The sequence below is a fragment of the Salmo salar genome, chromosome ssa11, assembly GCF_905237065.1.
Source record: "Salmo salar chromosome ssa11, Ssal_v3.1, whole genome shotgun sequence".
Classification (NCBI taxonomy): Eukaryota; Metazoa; Chordata; class Actinopteri; order Salmoniformes; family Salmonidae; genus Salmo; species Salmo salar.
Window position 1 is genome coordinate 97,480,934 of NC_059452.1, and position 17,671 is coordinate 97,498,604.

Genomic DNA, 17,671 nt, shown 5'->3' on the forward strand with positions numbered 1-17,671 from the left:
CCCGGAGGCCCCGTTGGCTAAGTACCTGCCTCAAGGGTGCAACCTCCACTGTCCCACCGGGGGTTACAGCTAACAGCATTAGGACTGCACTAACAGCATTAGGACTGCACCAGGCACCATGCTATTTATACATGAAGTAGAAACTCTTGAAGTAGCCAAGACACTCTAATAAAAAAAACACCTGTGGTGCAATGCTTTCTCTTCAACCGTTTTATCATTACAAAGCGCCATCATGTCACCATCTTTATTCAACTCACACTTTTCCTCTGTGTATAATATGAGGGGATCTTGAAGACTGCTACTGGGAAGCCCAGTATTAACACCATCAGCAATGACACACAGTATCTATCAACACTAATGAGGAGTCGATGTCTGCAGAATCATCGGTATAGAAATCCGGCACACGTGACCAACCCTCCTCTCTATCACTCTATTTATAGTCCACGGCAGAGAACACCGTTGTTCTTCGAAGGCTTTACCCTTGAAATATGATGACTTTGTTGTTTTTAAATTCCGTGTCAGTTGACATTGTGATACTATAATGGGTGAGCAGCATCCACTTTGGCTCAGGGTGCCTGTGTTGGAATATGCTGAGTTGTGGCTTTGATGGGGTGGAATAAAGACTGGCCCTGGTGTGAGCTGAAGGTAACCTGAGCAATGGGTATTTTGTCCCCTGTCCCCTCTCTACTTCCCAGGCTGCTTGCATTGCCAGGTCTGATCTGTCTATTCTTATGGACTGCTTGGGTTGCCAGGTCTGATCCATCTATTCTTATTGACTGCTTGGGTTGCCAGGTCCGATCCATCTATTCCAAAGCTTAGATCGAGGGCCCAGAATTGACCTGGGCAGGAGTCCATGAAGACAGAATTCATAAAATTAAAAAAATAAAATCAGAATTTATTAGTCACATGCGTGAAATGCTTACTTACGAGCCCCTACCCAACATTGCAGTTAAAAACAAATATGGATAAGAATAAGAAATGAAAGTAACAAGTAATTAAAGAGTAGTAACAATAGCGAGACTATATACAGGGGGCTACCGGTACAGAGTCAATGTGCGGGGGCACCGGTTATTTTAGGTAATATGCATAGATGAAAACAGCAGAGAGTAGTAGCGGTGTTAAAGAGAGGGGGCAATGCAAATAGTCTGGGTAGCCATTTGATTAGATGTCCAGGAGTCTTATGGCTTGGGGGTAGAAGCTGTTTAGAAGCCTCTTGGACCTAGACTTGGCGCTCCGGTACCGCTTGCCGTGTGGTAGCAGAGAGAACCGTCTATGACTAGGATGGGTGGAGTCTTTTTTAGGGCCCGGTGTCAGAGGCACAACAGCGAACACACACCAAAGAACTTGAAGCTCTCAACCTGCTCCACTGCAGCCCCGTCGATGAGAATGGGGCCATGCTCATCCTCTTTTTCCTGTAGTCCACAATCATCTCCTTTTGTCTTGATCACGTTGAGGGAGAGGTTGTTGTGCTGGCACCACACGGCCAGGTCTCTGACCTCCTACCTATAGGCTGTCTCGTCGTTGCTAGTGATCAGGCCTACCACTGTTGTGTCATCTGCAAAATTAATGATGGTGTTGGAGTCGTGCCTGGCCATGCAGTCATGAGTGAACAGGGAGATAAGGAGGGGACTGAGCACGCACCCCTGAGGGGCCCCTGTGTTGAGGGTCAGCATGGCGGATGTGTTGTTCCCTACCCTTACCACCTGGGGGCGGCCTGTCAGGAAGTACAGGATCCAGTTGCAGAGGGAGGTGTTTAGTCCAAGGGTCCTTAGCTTTTTGATGAGCTTTGAGGGCACGATGGTGTTGAACCCTGAGCTGTAGTCAATGAATAGCATTCTCACATAGGTGTTCCCTTTGTCCAGGTGGGAAAGGGCAGTGTGGAGTGCAATAGAAATTGCATCATCTGTGGATCTGTTGGGGCAGTATGCAAATTAGAGTGGGTCTAGGGTTTCTGGGATAATGGTGTTGATTTGAGCCATGACCAGCCTTTTGAAGCACTTCATGGCTACAGACGTGAGTGCTACGGATCGGTAGTCATTTAGGCACGTTACCTTAGTGTTCTTGGGCACAGGCACTATGGTGGTCTGCTTGAAACATGTTGGTATTGGACAGGGAGAGGTTGAAAATGTCAGTGAAGACACTTGCCAGACACTTGCCAGACACCATGCTCACAGTACATGTCCTGGTAATCCGTCTGGCCCTGCGGCCTTGTGAATGTTGACCTGTTTAACCTGTTGGGGCTAGGGGGCAGTATTTGCACGGCTGGATAAAAAAATGTACCCGATTTAATCTGGTTACTAATCCCACCCAGTAACTAGAATATGCATATACTTATTATATATGGATAGAAAACACTCTAAAGTTTCTAAAACTGTTTGAATGGTGTCTGTGAGTATAACAGAACTCATTTGGCAGGCAAAACCCTGAGACATTTTCTGACAGGAAGTGGATACCTGATGTGTTGTATTACCTTTAAACCTATGCCATTGAAAAACACAGGGGCTGAGGAATATTTTGGCACTTCCTATTGCTTCCACTAGATGTCACCAGCCTTTACAAAGTGTTTTGAGTCTTCTGGAGGGAGATCTGACCGAACAAGAGCCATGGAACGATGATGGCCCATTAGACACCTGGCGCGCGAGTTCATGTTGGGTACCCTCGTTCCAATACGTTATAAAAGAGAATGCATTCGTCCACCTTGAATATTATTAATGTTCTGGTTAAAATTCGGCCCTAATGATTTATGCTATACAACGTTTGACATGTTTGAACGAACGTAAATATCTTTTTTCCCCTCGTTAATGACGAGAAGTCCGGCGGGCTTAGATCATGTGCTAACAAGACGGAGATTTTTGGACATAAATGATGAGCTTTTTTGAACAAAACTACATTCGTTATGGACCTGTGATACCTGGAAGTGACATCTGATGAAGAGAATCAAAGGTAATGGATTATTTACATAGTATTTTCGATTTTAGATCTCCCCAACATGACGTCTAGTCTGTATCGCAACGCGTATTTTTCTGGGCGCAGTGCTCAGATTATTGCAAAGTGTGATTTCCCAGTAAGGTTATTTTTAAATCTGGCAAGTTGATTGCGTTCAAGAGATGTAAATCTATAATTCTTTAAATGACAATATAATATTTTACCAATGTTTTCTCATTTTAATTATTTAATTTGTGGTGCTGACTTGACTGCCGGTTATTGGAGGGAAACGATTTCCTCAACATCAATGCCATAGTAAAACGCTGTTTTTGGATATAAATATGAACTTGATAGAACTAAAAATGCATGCATTGTCTAACATAATGTCCTAGGAGTGTCATCTGATGGAGATTGTAAAAGGTTAGTGCATCATTTTAGCTGGTTTTATGGTTTTGGTGACCCTGTCTTTGAATTGACAAAACATTACACACAACTCTTGTAAATGTACTGTCCTAACATACTCTAAATTTATGCTTTCGCCGTAAAACCTTTTTGAAATCGTAAAACGTGGTTAGATTAAGGAGATGTTTATCTTTCAAAGGGTGTAAAATAGTTGTATGTTTGAAAAATTAGAATTTTGACATTTATTTGGATTCAAATTTGCCGCTCTTGAAATGCACCTGCTGTTGATGGAGTGCACCACGGGTGGGACGCTTGCGTCCCACCTAGCCCATAGAGGTTAAAGGTCTTACTCACATCGGCTGCGGAGAGCGTGATCACACAGTCTTCCGGAACAACTGGTGCTCTCATGTATGTTTCAGTGTTATTTGCCTCGAAGCGAGCATAGAAGTAGTTTAGCTCATCTGGTAGGCTCGTGTCACAGGGCAGCTATCGGCTGTGCTTCCCTTTGTAGTCTGTAGTGGTTTGCAAGCCCTGCCACATCCGACGAGCGTCAGAGCTGGTGTAGTACAATTCGATCTTAGTCCTGTATTGATGCTTTGCCTGTTTGATGGTTCGTTGGAGGGCATAACGGGATTTCTTATAAGTGCCCGGGTTAGAGCACCGCTCCTTGAAAGCGTCAGCTCTAGCCTTTAGCTCAGTGCGGATGTTGCCTGTAATCCATGGCTTTTGGTTGGGGTATGTACTGTGGGGTCACTGTGGGGACGACGTCATCGATGCACTTATTGAAGAAGCCAATGACTGATGTGGTGTACTCCTCAATGCCATCGGAGAAATCCCGGAACATATTCCAGTCTCTGCTAGCAAAACAATCCTGTAGCTTAGCATCTGCTTCATCTACCCACTTTTTATTGATCAAGTCACTGGTGCTTCCTGCTTTAATTTTTGCTTGTAAGCAGGAATCAGGAGGATAGAATTATGGTCAGATTTGCCAAATGGAAGGCAAGGGAGAGCTTTGTATGCGTCTCTGTGTGTGGAGTAAAGGTGGTCCAGAGTTTTTTCCCCTCTGGTTGCACATTTAACATCGGGATAGAAATTTGGTAAAACGGATTTAAGTTTCCATTCATTAAAGTCCCCAGCTACTAGGAGCGCTGCCTCTGGGTGAGCGTTTTCTTGTTTGCTTATGGCGGAATACAGCTCATTCAATGCTGTCTAAGTGCCAGCCTCAGTCTGTGGTGGTATGTAAACAGCTACGAAAAATACACTATCTCTAGGTAGATAGTGTGGTCTACAGCTTATCATGAGATACTCTACCTCAGGTGAGCAATAGCTCGAGACTTCCTTAGATATCGTGCACCAGCTGTTATTTACAAAAGTACATCGTCCGCCGCCCCTTGTCTTACCAGACGCCACTGTTCTATCCTGCCGGTGTCGTCGTTCAGCCACGACACTGTGAAGCATAAGATATTACAGTTCTGAATATCCTGTTGGTAGTTTAATCTTCCGCGTAAGTCATAGATTTTATTCTCCAAAGATTGCACGTTTGCTAGCAGATTGGAAGGAAGTGGGGGTTTATTTGATCGCCTACAAATTCTCAGAAGGCAGCCCGTCCTCTGGCCCCTTTTTCTCCGCCTCCTCTTCACGCAAATCACAGTGATCTGGGCCTGTTCCCGAGAAAGCAGTATATCATTCGCGTCCGGCTCGTCAGGCTCTTAAATGGAAAAAAGGATTCTGTCAGTCCGTGGTGAGTAATTGCAATTGTAATCGAAAAATTATTTTCGGTCATAAGAGACGGTAGCGGCAACATTATGTACAAAATAAGTAAAAAAATAAGTTACAAACAACGGAAATAAACGAACAAAAAAAACACAATTGGTTGGGGACACGTAAAACGTCGGCCTTTTTCTCCGGCACCATTGTTCCCTCATATCAAATTTTAATAGCAGTACAGAAGTACATACAAATACAACGCTTCAAGATTTATTTTTTATTTTTTATTTAACTAGGCAAGTCAGTTAAGGATGATGACGGCCTATCCCGGCCAAACCCGGACGACGCTGAGCCAATTGGGCGCCGCCCTATGGGACTCACAATCACGGCCGGAGTAATAATGTAATTTTAAAGATGGAAACAGCGTCACTGTCCGCCCCAGCACCTCTGTTATTGTTTCGGTTTTGTTGCCGTGTTTGTTGTTTACAGTAACTTCTTTGTTGTTGTAATATCCCAAATGGATGTGGCAGTTTCACCATTAAGGATTCCAGTTTTAAAGAGAACTATGAAAAATATTTTTATTGATGACCTTTGTCTTCACCCTTCCATAACATTATCTTTCATCTTTCTTACATCTAGATTCTCTACATATATTTTGCCAGAGATGTAAAAAAAAAAAAAAAAATCTGTAATCTGCTAATGTAACCAATCTCCCATTTAATAATGAGATTTAATGCCTGCAGTATATGAGTTCCTGTGCAGTGGCCAGGCAGCCGCAGGGCCGTCCAAGCACTCTGTCCTCTAGTCGAACCACTCTGTCTGTCTGTAAATCAGCCATAAATCTGCACCTTTATTTAACCTGAGGAGATTGTTTATTGTGCAGGACACAGACTTAATGAAGTAATAGATGTATGTTGAGGAGTTTTTTCTGAAAAATATGACTGGCCTTATGTGAACCCTATTGCTTTGTTATTAGTCTGAGTTTTATCACTACTGGGCCAATAGGCTTGACTTTGTCCTGATAGAAAATGCAGGAGCTCCCCTGTCATCATCCAAGCTATATTTAAATGTGGTGGATTTATACCGTTAATGCTTTTTGTGTCATTGAAATGATATTGGCAGCAGTGGCGGTTGGTGATATTTAAGATGAGGGAGGATAACTTTTTTTTATGAGTATGGCCTTATTACAGAATATTGGATGACTGCCATTCATATTCCATTCCCCCAGCTCAATGTAACATCGATAGTTTTAGGCTACTACATGATACTCAAATGTTCCCTGTACCCATTATGAGGTTGCTACAACCTAGCCTATGAATGAAAGTTTACAACGTAGGTGCACATATCAAGAGAGTTTTGAAAAATCAATGTGACAGAGTCTGGCTCATTCAATACCGCCTTCCACACTCTTACCTGCATCTAGCTACTCTAGGGTGTAATTATTAGTCTAACAGTTATACAGTGCCGCTTGACTTTTTCCACATTTTGTTACATTACAGCCTTATTCTAAAATGGGGTAAATAAAAGTCCAAAAATAGTTTTTGGAAATTTTAACATATGTGTTAAAAACTAAAACAGATACCATTATTACGTAAGTATTCAGACCCGAAATTGAGCTCAGGTGCATCCTGTTTCCATTGATCGTCCTTGAGATGTTTCTACAACTTGATTGGAGTCCACCTGTAGTACATTTAATTGAATGGACATCATTTGGAAAGGCACACGCCTGTCTATATAAGGTCCCAGAGTTGACGATGCATGTCAGAGCAAAAACCAAGCCGTGAGGTCGAAGGAATTGTCCGTACAGCTCCGAGACCGGATTGTGTCGAGGCACATATCTGGGGAAAGGTACCAAAACATTTCTGCAGCATTGAAGGTCCCCAAGAACACAGTGGCCTCCATCATTCTTAAATAGGAGAAGTTTGGAACCACCAAGACTCTTCCTAGTTCTGACCACCCTGGCCAAACTGAGCAATCGGGGAGAAGGGTCATGGTAAGGTGACCAAGAGCACTCAGGACCTCAGACTGGGGGCGAAGGTTCACCTTCCAACAGGACAACGACCCTAAGCACATAGCCATGACAACGCAGGACTGGCTTCGGAACAGGTCTCTGAATGTCCTTGAGTGGCCCAGCCAGAGCCCCGACTTGAACCCGATCAAACATCTCTGGAGAGACCTGAAAATAGCTGTGCAGCAACGCTCCCCATCCAACCTGACAGAGCTTGAGAGGATCTGCAGAGAAGAATGGGAGAAACTCCCCAAATACAGGTGTGCCAAGCTTGTAGCGTCATACCCAAGAAGACTCAAGGCTGTAATCACAGCGAAAGGTGCTTCAAGAAAGTACTTAGTAAAGGGTCTGAATCCTTATCCTCTATGGGCTAGGTGGGACGCTAGCGTGCCACCCGTGGTGCACTCCATCAACAGCAGGTGCATTTCAAGAGCGGCAAATTTGAATCCAAATAAATGTCAAAATTCAAATTTTTCAAACATACAACTATTTTACACCCTTTGAAAGATAAACATCTCCTTAATCTAACCACGTTTTACGATTTCAAAAAGGTTTTACGGCGAAAGCATAAATTTAGAGTATGTTAGGACAGTACATTTACAAGAGTTGTGTGTAATGTTTTGTCAAGTCAAAGACAGGGTCACCAAAACCATAAAACCAGCTAAAATGATGCACTAACCTTTTACAATCTCCATCAGATGACACTCCTAGGACATTATGTTAGACAATGCATGCATTTTTAGTTCTATCAAGTTCATATTTATATCCAAAAACAGCGTTTTACTATGGCATTGATGTTGAGGAAATCGTTTCCCTCCAATAACCGGCAGTCAAGTCAGCGTCACAAATTAAATAATTATAATTAGAAAACATTGGTAAAATATTATATTGTCATTTAAAGAATTATAGATTTACATCTCTTGAACGCAATCAACTTGCCAGATTTAAAAATAACCTTACTGGGAAATCACACTTTGCAATAATCTGAGCACTGCGCCCAGAAAAATACGCGTTGCGATACAGACTAGACGTCATGTTGGGGAGATCTAAAATCGAAAATACTATGTAAATAATCCATTACCTTTGATTCTCTTCATCAGATGTCACTTCCAGGTATCACAGGTCCATAACGAATGTAGTTTTGTTCAAAAAAGCTCATCATTTATGTCCAAAAATCTCCGTCTCGTTAGCACATGATCTAAGCCAGCCGGACTTCTCGTCATGAACGAGGGGAAAAAATATATTTACGTTCGTTCAAACATGTCAAACGTTGTATAGCATAAATCATTAGGGCCTTTTTTAACCAGAACATGAATAATATTCAAGGTGGACGAATGCATACTCTTTTATAACGTATTGGAACGAGGGTACCCAACATGAACTCGCGCGCCAGGTGTCTAATGGGACATCATCGTTCCATGGCTCTTGTTCGGTCAGATCTCCCTCCAGAAGACTCAAAACACTTTGTAAAGGCTGGTGACATCTAGTGGAAGCAATAGGAAGTGCCAAAATATTCCTCAGCCCCTGTGTTTTTCAATGGGATAGGTTTAAAGTCAATACAACACATCAGGTATCCACTTCCTGTCAGAAAATGTCTCAGGGTTTTGCCTGCCAAATGAGTTCTGTTATACTCACAGACACCATTCAAACAGTTTTAGAAACTTTAGAGTGTTTTCTATCCATATATAATAAGTATATGCATATTCTAGTTACTGGGTAGGATTAGTAACCAGATTAAATCGGGTACATTTTTTTTATCCAGACGTGCAAATGCTGCCCCCTAGCCCTAACAGTTTAAGTAAATGTGATAATTCTAAAAAACAGTGTTTTGCTTTGTCATTATGGGGTATTGTGTGTAGATTGATGAGGGACAAATGTAATCCATTTTAGAATAATGCTGTAACCTAACAAAATGTGGAAAAGTCAAGGGGACAGAATATTTTCCCGATCGCACTGGAAATGTGCGTTCTAATCCTCTCACGTTTTTCCTTCGCTTATGGACTTCAGTGCACAACACATCAGCTGTGTGTGACCAGGCAAAAAACCTTTCCTAGCCAAACCTTCATATCATGACCGCTAACCGCTACACACAGCCTACCATTGTTATCATGTCATAGCCAACATAGCTACTAGAACTAACGTGTTAGTTAAATCGCTACAATCATGCAGTACAGTGTAGTCAGAAAGCAGATTAGCAGTTATACCGGTGGGCCCCGGTGGCAATACAAAAGCTTATCTTGACTTGGAAGAGTTCCAGTGTTGGATAGCCATAGCCAGCTCGGTAACATAGCAAACCTCTCTGTTTGTGCCAGGTGTTTGAGTAGGCTAGTAGCTGCATTCACTAGCTAACTGAAAGTGAAAGTTAAAAAAAGTACAACCAAATATCTTTCTCTCTCTCTCTCTCTCTCTCTCTCTCTCTTTCTCTTTCTCTCGGTCTCTCTTTCTCTCTCTTGCTTCTCCTTATTGATGTCAATGTACCTAGAGAGGACAGAAGCTACAGATTGCTGCTGAGGCTACTGTAGACCTTAATTGCAAAACAGTGTGTTTTATTCAATTATTCGGTGACATTAATATATTTAGTATAGTTTTACCTAAAAAGGATAACTTTTTTAATGCTTCACTATTTTAATTTTTGTATCAAATTCACCGAGGAGGATGGCCCTTCCCTTCCTTCTCTGGTGATCCTCTGATTGGCAGTTGCAGTACAGAAGGGTATGAAGGTTTCCACCTTTCTGCGATACAGTATAGCCCATTTTGGACTTAGCAATGTACAATGGGGTCCGAAACTGTTGACACTCTTTATAAAAAATGAGCAATAATGACTGTATAAAATAAATAATTCAAATACTGAGCTATATTGTGTAAAAAAAAAAGGGAAATGATATTATTTTATACTAATACAATTACTCAGAGAAAGAGACTTTGTTTAACAAGTAATCATTTTTTTCTCTAAAGGGTTAACACCTTTAAAGATTCTAATGAAGAAAAGATCAAAGATCATATGCCCAAGACATACTAACCTATTGGTAATGGTGAGAGGTTAGCATGTCTGGGGGTATGATCTTTGACCCTATGTAACTTTCTCACTCATCATTATTCACGATTATCCGTAATCATGGTAGCATCCACATTAATGTAGAAGTGTTAAGAAACATATTCTATTCTTATTTATAATAAAAGTGACTCCAAAATGACTAAATACATTATTTACCATTCATTTCTATTGGGCACAAAACAATCTGAAACACAACCAAAACAAACTGCAAATGCATCTGAAGTAACAAGTTTGTAGAGTTATAAGTTTGATGAAGTCATTGGATGCTAATATGGGACCAAATATTACCCTTTTTACTACTTTATTTATAAGAATCTGTAGGGGTGTCCATAACTTTGACCATTACCTTTTTGATTAAAAAAAATATGACTTGTTAAACAAAATCACTTTCTCTGAGCAATTGTATTAGTATAATATAATTTCCCAATTTTTTTGAGCGTACAATATACCTCAGTATTTGAATTATTGATTTTTCTCATCTTTATCAAGGGTGTCAATATTTTCTTACCGCACTGTACATAGTAAAGACAATAATCATACTATAAAGATGCCCTGCTAGATCCTCTTGCTAAGTATGGCATAGTATTCCCATTATGCAGTTTAGGTAATTTATCACAGCTACAATTCATCTCTACAGTAAGAGTTTGCATAATTGTATTAATGTGTTGTTGTTGGTCTGGTTCACAATCAAGGATGACAACAGTTTTGGCTGAACTGTGTTGTTGGACCATCTCTATCAATCTGTCTCTCAGTCTCTGGGTGTTTCTCCACCCATAACCTCCCACCCTCATTGAGTCATTGAGATATTGCATGTGTAGAGAGCGTTTGAGTGGCATGGCTCCTTGGTTGCATACCTGAGTATGAATTCATCCGAGGCAAAGAGAGCTGTGTTACAGACAGATGTGCAGGGGAGGATGTCAGAATGATTTTCACTTCACCAATGAAGGAATGTGTATTCTTAGGAGCAAACCCAAGATTTTGCTATTGTCTTAAAGGCCCAGTGCAGTCCTCCAAAAAATATATTTTCTTGTGTTGTTATATTTATATTTACACACTATGAGGTTGTAATAGTACTGTAAAATGGTGAAAATGATGATAATGCCCGTTTAGTATAAGAGCTGTTATCCCACCACTGTTTTGGTGGGATGAAGTTTTGGCCTGCCTGGTGACATCTCTGCCAGTTTTCCACTCTCCACTCACACCACTCCCAGACAGTCCTTGCAAAATTCTTGCTTGAGAAATTGCTAAGAAGCTATTTTTTTTATGTGAGTAAATGATGTAAACAGGAAGTTTATAAATGCTTACAGATAATTTTTTGTTCGTCCTGATGGGATCTTTTTGTATCGGTAAAATTAAAGCTGTACTATGCAGAAATCGCTCCGCTGTTTCCTGGTTGCAAAAATTCTAATAGTTCAGTATAACAAAACAAGCAAGTATAGTGTGTAGAGAATCATTGTACCATCTATACCACTTTAAAATATATTTTCCATAACCAAAAATATAGTGTTTGAAGCTGGTGAACACAACCAAAAGTAAAACACGCAAAAACTAAACTTAAGAACAGGAAGCTTAGAAATAATGCACATAGAACATATCTACCGCTTCTTAGACTTGCTATCAGTGACAGATCTATAACTCACATTTCTATGTGATTTTGGTCGGGTTACCCAAAAAGTTACATATGGCAGCCTTAATTATGCAAGAACCGTCTTTAAATATGGAGTCATGTGATGATATGTTGTGTGGTCCTCCCACTAAGACTCTGGAAACCATGTAATTTATTAGGCTACAATTGAAATAAGTTATGATGAACTTCACAGAGTGGTGAAAGTGCATGGTGATGAGCTTGATGTGCCTTTCTAATTAATATTGAGGGTCTTATTCTTGTGACATGATGATCAATGCTGGACTTATCCATACAAATCTCATCATGTAGACTAACCTACCCGCACAACCTACCCGCACTGTATCTGCAAACTGTTGGCTAGAACGCAAGTGCCAGGACCAGAGTAGACACATTTGCTTTTTAACACAACAGTTTTCGGTAGAGTTGAAAATGCGATGGAAACACATTGAACCTTACATTTTTAATCGGTACATGAAAATGTTGTGTTCACTAGGTCATCATGCACTGCTTTTTATCCCAACAAGCCAGTTTACTGGAAACTAGAATATTTGCATGGAAATCTGTCGCCAATTGGATGGAAACCTAGCTAGTAAGGTACGTAATTGTTACCCAGAAATGATTTGGGATTGAGATAAAAATGGCTGCATTGGGCCTTTAACTAATCTGTCTCTTTCAAACCCGGCTGGAGAGAAAAGCTATGCTCAGCCAAGGTTCATACAGCGTTGGAATAATGTACTCTGACAGGATGTGTGTGTGTGTGTGTGTGTGTGTGTGTGTGTGTGTGTGTGTGTGTGTGTGTGTGTGTGTGTGTGTGTGTGTGTGTGTGTGTGTGTGTGAAAACAGTTGGGAGGATTATACTTTTTAACAAGCTGTCAGATCAACCTGTTTTACCCCAAGACTTCCAAACGGAATAGAAAAGGTTATGCACCGTGAATTAAACACATTCACTTGTCTGTATGTTCCCAGAATGGCTAATATATATAATTAGCACTCCAAATTAAACGTACAAACCTAAATTGATTTTATACCATTCTCACGCTGGATTACTTACAAGGATACAGCACCAAACCATTTTTGGAAAATAATCCTATTTGAGTCAGTACTTCGTTTATTTTAATTTTACTGGCTAATATCATCCAGCTTAAATAACATTCCGGTACAGTGCCATTAGATACCGTGACTCCTCTCTAAGGCCTTCTTCCCCATATATCTGTCTGTATGTTATGTTGTTCAGGGTCAGTTCTGGGTGGTCTGATGGACCTGCAGTCACTGTCCAGAGTGCAGCAGCAGCATCACAAACTGAACCGGACCAGGAGGGCCCGGGCCCGACGCCAGGCCCACGAGGAACCTGAGCTGTTCAACATGGAGGTTCTACTGGGGGTGGACTACTCTGTGGTCCACTTCCATGGCAGAGAGAACATCCAGAAGTACCTCCTCACCCTCATGAACATAGTAAGTAACATACTGTATTACACTACACTACACTACATAACAATACACTACATAACACTACACTACATAACACTACGCTACATAACACTACACTACATAAAACTACACTACACTACATAACAGTACACTACATAACAGTACACTACACAAACCTATACTACACTACATAACATGATACTACACTACATAACACTACATAACACTATACTACAATACATAACATGACATGACACTACACTACATTAACACTACACTGCATAACACTACACCACATACCAGTATACTACACTATACTACAGTACATTATATACCACTACACTACACTACGCACTACACTACACTATATAACAGTATAATACAGTATACTACACTACATTATATACCACTAAACGTCATACCATTACACTACATAACATTACATTATGTAACACTACACTACATAACAGTACACTACACAACCCTCTACTTCACTATACTACATGACACTACATAACATGACACTACACTACATACTACACTATACTAAAATACATCACATACCACTACAGTACATAACACCAAACTACACTGCTCAAAAAAATAAAGGGAACACTTAAACAACACAATGTAACTCCAAGTCAATCACACTTCTGTGAAATCAAACTGTCCACTTAGGAAGCAACACCGATTGACAATAAATGTCACATGTTATTGTGCAAATGGAATAGACAACAGGTGGAAATTATAGGCAATTAGCAAGACACCCCCAATAAAGGACTGGTTCTGCAGGTGGGGACCACAGACCAATTCTCAGTTCCTATGCTTCCTGGCTGATGTTTTGGTCACTTTTGAATGCTGGCGGTGCTTTCACTCTAGTGGTAGCATGAGACGGAGTCTACAACCCACACAAGTGGCTCAGATAGTGCAGCTCATCCAGGATGGCACATCAATGCGAGCTGTTGCAAGAAGGTTTGCTGTGTCTGTCAGCGTAGTGTCCAGAGCATGGAGGCGCTACCAGGAGACAGGCCAGTACATCAGGAGATGTGGAGGAGGCCGTAGGAGGGCAACAACCCAGCAGCAGGACCGCTACCTCCGCCTTTGTGCAAGGAGGAGCAGGAGAAGCACTGCCAGAGCCCTGCAAAATGACCTCCAGCAGGCCACAAATGTGCATGTGTCTGCTCAAACGGTCAGAAACAGACTCAATGAGGGTGGTATGAGGGCCCGACGTCCACAGGTGGGGGTTGTGCTTACAGCCCAAAACCATGCAGGCCGTGGAGAATGTTCTGCTGCCTGCAACATCCTCCAGCATGACCGGTTTGGCGGTGGGTCAGTCATGGTGTGGGGTGGCATTTCTTTGGGGGGCAGCACAGCCCTCCATGTGCTTGCCAGAGGTAGCCTGACTGCCATTAGGTACCGAGATGAGATCCTCAGACCCCTTGTGAGACCATATGCTGGTGCGGTTGGCCCTGGGTTCCTCCTAATGCAAGACAATGCTAGACCTCATGTGGCTGGAGTGTGTCAGCAGTTCCTGCAAGAGGAAGGCATTGATGCTATGGACTGGCCCGCCCGTTCCCCAGTCCTGAATCCAATTGAGCACATCTGGGACATCATGTCTCGCTCCATCCACCAACGCCACGTTGCACCACAGACTGTCCAGGAGTTGGCGGATGCTTTAGTCCAGGTCTGGGAGGAGATCCCTCAGGAGACCATCCGCCACCTCATCAGGAGCATGCCCAGGCGTTGTAGGGAGATCATACAGTCACGTGGAGGCCACACACACTACTGAGCCTCATTTTGACTTGTTTTAAGGACATTACATCAAAGTTGGATCAGCCTGTAGTGTGGTTTTTCACTTTAATTTTGAGTGTGACTCCAAATCCAGACCTCCATGGGTTGATAAATTGGATTTCCATTGATTATTTTTGTGTGATTTTGTTGTCAACACATTCAACTATGTAAAGAAAAAAGTATTTAATAAGATTATTTCTTTCATTCAGATCTAGGATGTGTTGTTTAAGTGTTCCCTTTATTTTTTTGAGCAGTATACATTACATACCACTACACTTCATAACATTACACTACATAACATTACACTACACTTAATAACACTATGCTAACCTACAGAACACTACCGTACATAACACTACACTACATAACTCTAAACTACACGACACTACACTACATGGCACTATACTATACAACACGACACTACATAATACTACATGACACAAAACTACACTACATACAACTAAACTACACTACATAACACAACACTCCACTACAAAATACTATACTGTACTACACTACACAATGCAACGCAACACTACACTACATAACACTCCACTAAATAACACTAAACTACACTATATACCACTACACTACATAACACTAAACTACACAACATAACACTACACTACATAACACTACACTATACTACACTACACAACACTACACTACATAACACTAAACTACATTACATACCACTACACTATACTACACTACATACCACTGCACTACAATACACTACATAACAATATACTCCACTACATAACACTACACAACACTACGCTACAGTACATAACACTACACTACATAACACTATACTATACTATACTACATAACACTACACTACATAACAGTATACTATACTACGCTACACTACTTAACACTACACCACACAACACTACACTAAATGACACTAAACTACACTACATACCACTACACTACATAACACTAAACTACATAACACTACACTACATAACTCTATACTACACTACACTACACTATATAAGAATATACTATACAACACTACACTACATAACACTACACTACATAACACTAAACTACACTACATAACACTAAACTACACTACATAACACTAAACTGCACAACACTGCACTACATACAACTAAACTATACCTCACTACATAACACTACACTACACTACACTACACTCCACTCCACTACATAATACTATACTACACTACACTACACTACATAACGCTACACTACACAGCACTATACTACATAACACTATACTATACTACGCTGCACTACATAACACTACTTAACACTACACTATATACCACTAAACTGCACTAGATAACACTACACAACACTACACTACATAACACTAAACTACACTACATAACAGTAAACTACACTACATAGCACTACACTACACTACACTACATAACACTAAACTACACTACATAGCACTACACTACATAACACAAAACTACTCTACATAAAACTACACTACATAAATACACTACATAACACTAAACTGCACTACACACCACTAAACTACACTACATAACACTAAACTACACTACATAACACTACACTACATAACACAAAACTACACTACATAACACTACACTGCATAACACTAAACTACACTACATAACACTACACTACATACCACTAAACTACACTACATAACACGACACTACACTACAAAACACTACACAACACAACACTACACAACATATTACTATACTGCACCACACTATAATTCATAACACTACACTACACTACACTACATAACACTGTAATATACTACACTACATAACACTACAATACATAACACTAAACTACACTACATAGCACTACACTACATAACACTAAACTACTCTACATAAAACTACACTACATAAATACACTACACTACATAACACTAAACTACACTACATAACTCTATACTACACTACACTACATAAGAATATACTATACACCACTACACTACATAACACTACACTACATAACACTAAACTACACTACTTAACACTAAACTGCACAACACTGCACTACATACAACTAAACTATACCTCACTACATAACACTACACTACAATACACTACACAACACTCCACTCCACTGCATAATACTATACTATACTACACTACACTACATAACACTACAGTACACAGCACTATACTACATAACACTATACTATACTACGCTGCACTACATAACACTACTTAACACTACACTATATACCACTAAACTACACTACATAATACTACATAACACTAAACTACACCACACTACACAGCACTAAACTGCACTAGATAACACTACACAGCACTACACTACAGTACATAGCACTATACTACACTACACAACAATATACTATACTATACTGCACCACACTATAATTGATAACACTACACTATACTACATAACACTATAATATATCACACTACATAACACTACAATACATAACACTAAACTACACTACATAACACTAAACTACACTACATAGCACTACACTACATAACACTAAACTACTCTACATAAAACTACACTACATAAATACACTACATAACACTACACTACATAACACTAAACTGCACTACACACCACTAAACTACACTACATAACACAAAACTACACTACATAACACTACACTGCATAACACTAAACTACACTACATAACTCTACACTACATACCACTAAACATACAACTACATAACACTACACAACACGACACTACACAACATATTACTATAAT

The 17,671-nt window shown here is 40.5% G+C and overlaps 1 protein-coding gene across 1 annotated transcript in view; it reads left to right on the forward strand.

The window, feature by feature from the left end:
* Positions 1–17,671, forward strand: part of LOC106563762 (A disintegrin and metalloproteinase with thrombospondin motifs 2) — a 100,071-nt gene that overhangs the window by 37,522 nt on the left and 44,878 nt on the right. The window contains exon 4 of the mRNA XM_045690151.1: positions 12,959–13,176. Coding sequence (XP_045546107.1) covers positions 12,959–13,176 — 218 coding nt within the window. The remainder of the gene's footprint in view (positions 1–12,958; positions 13,177–17,671) is intronic.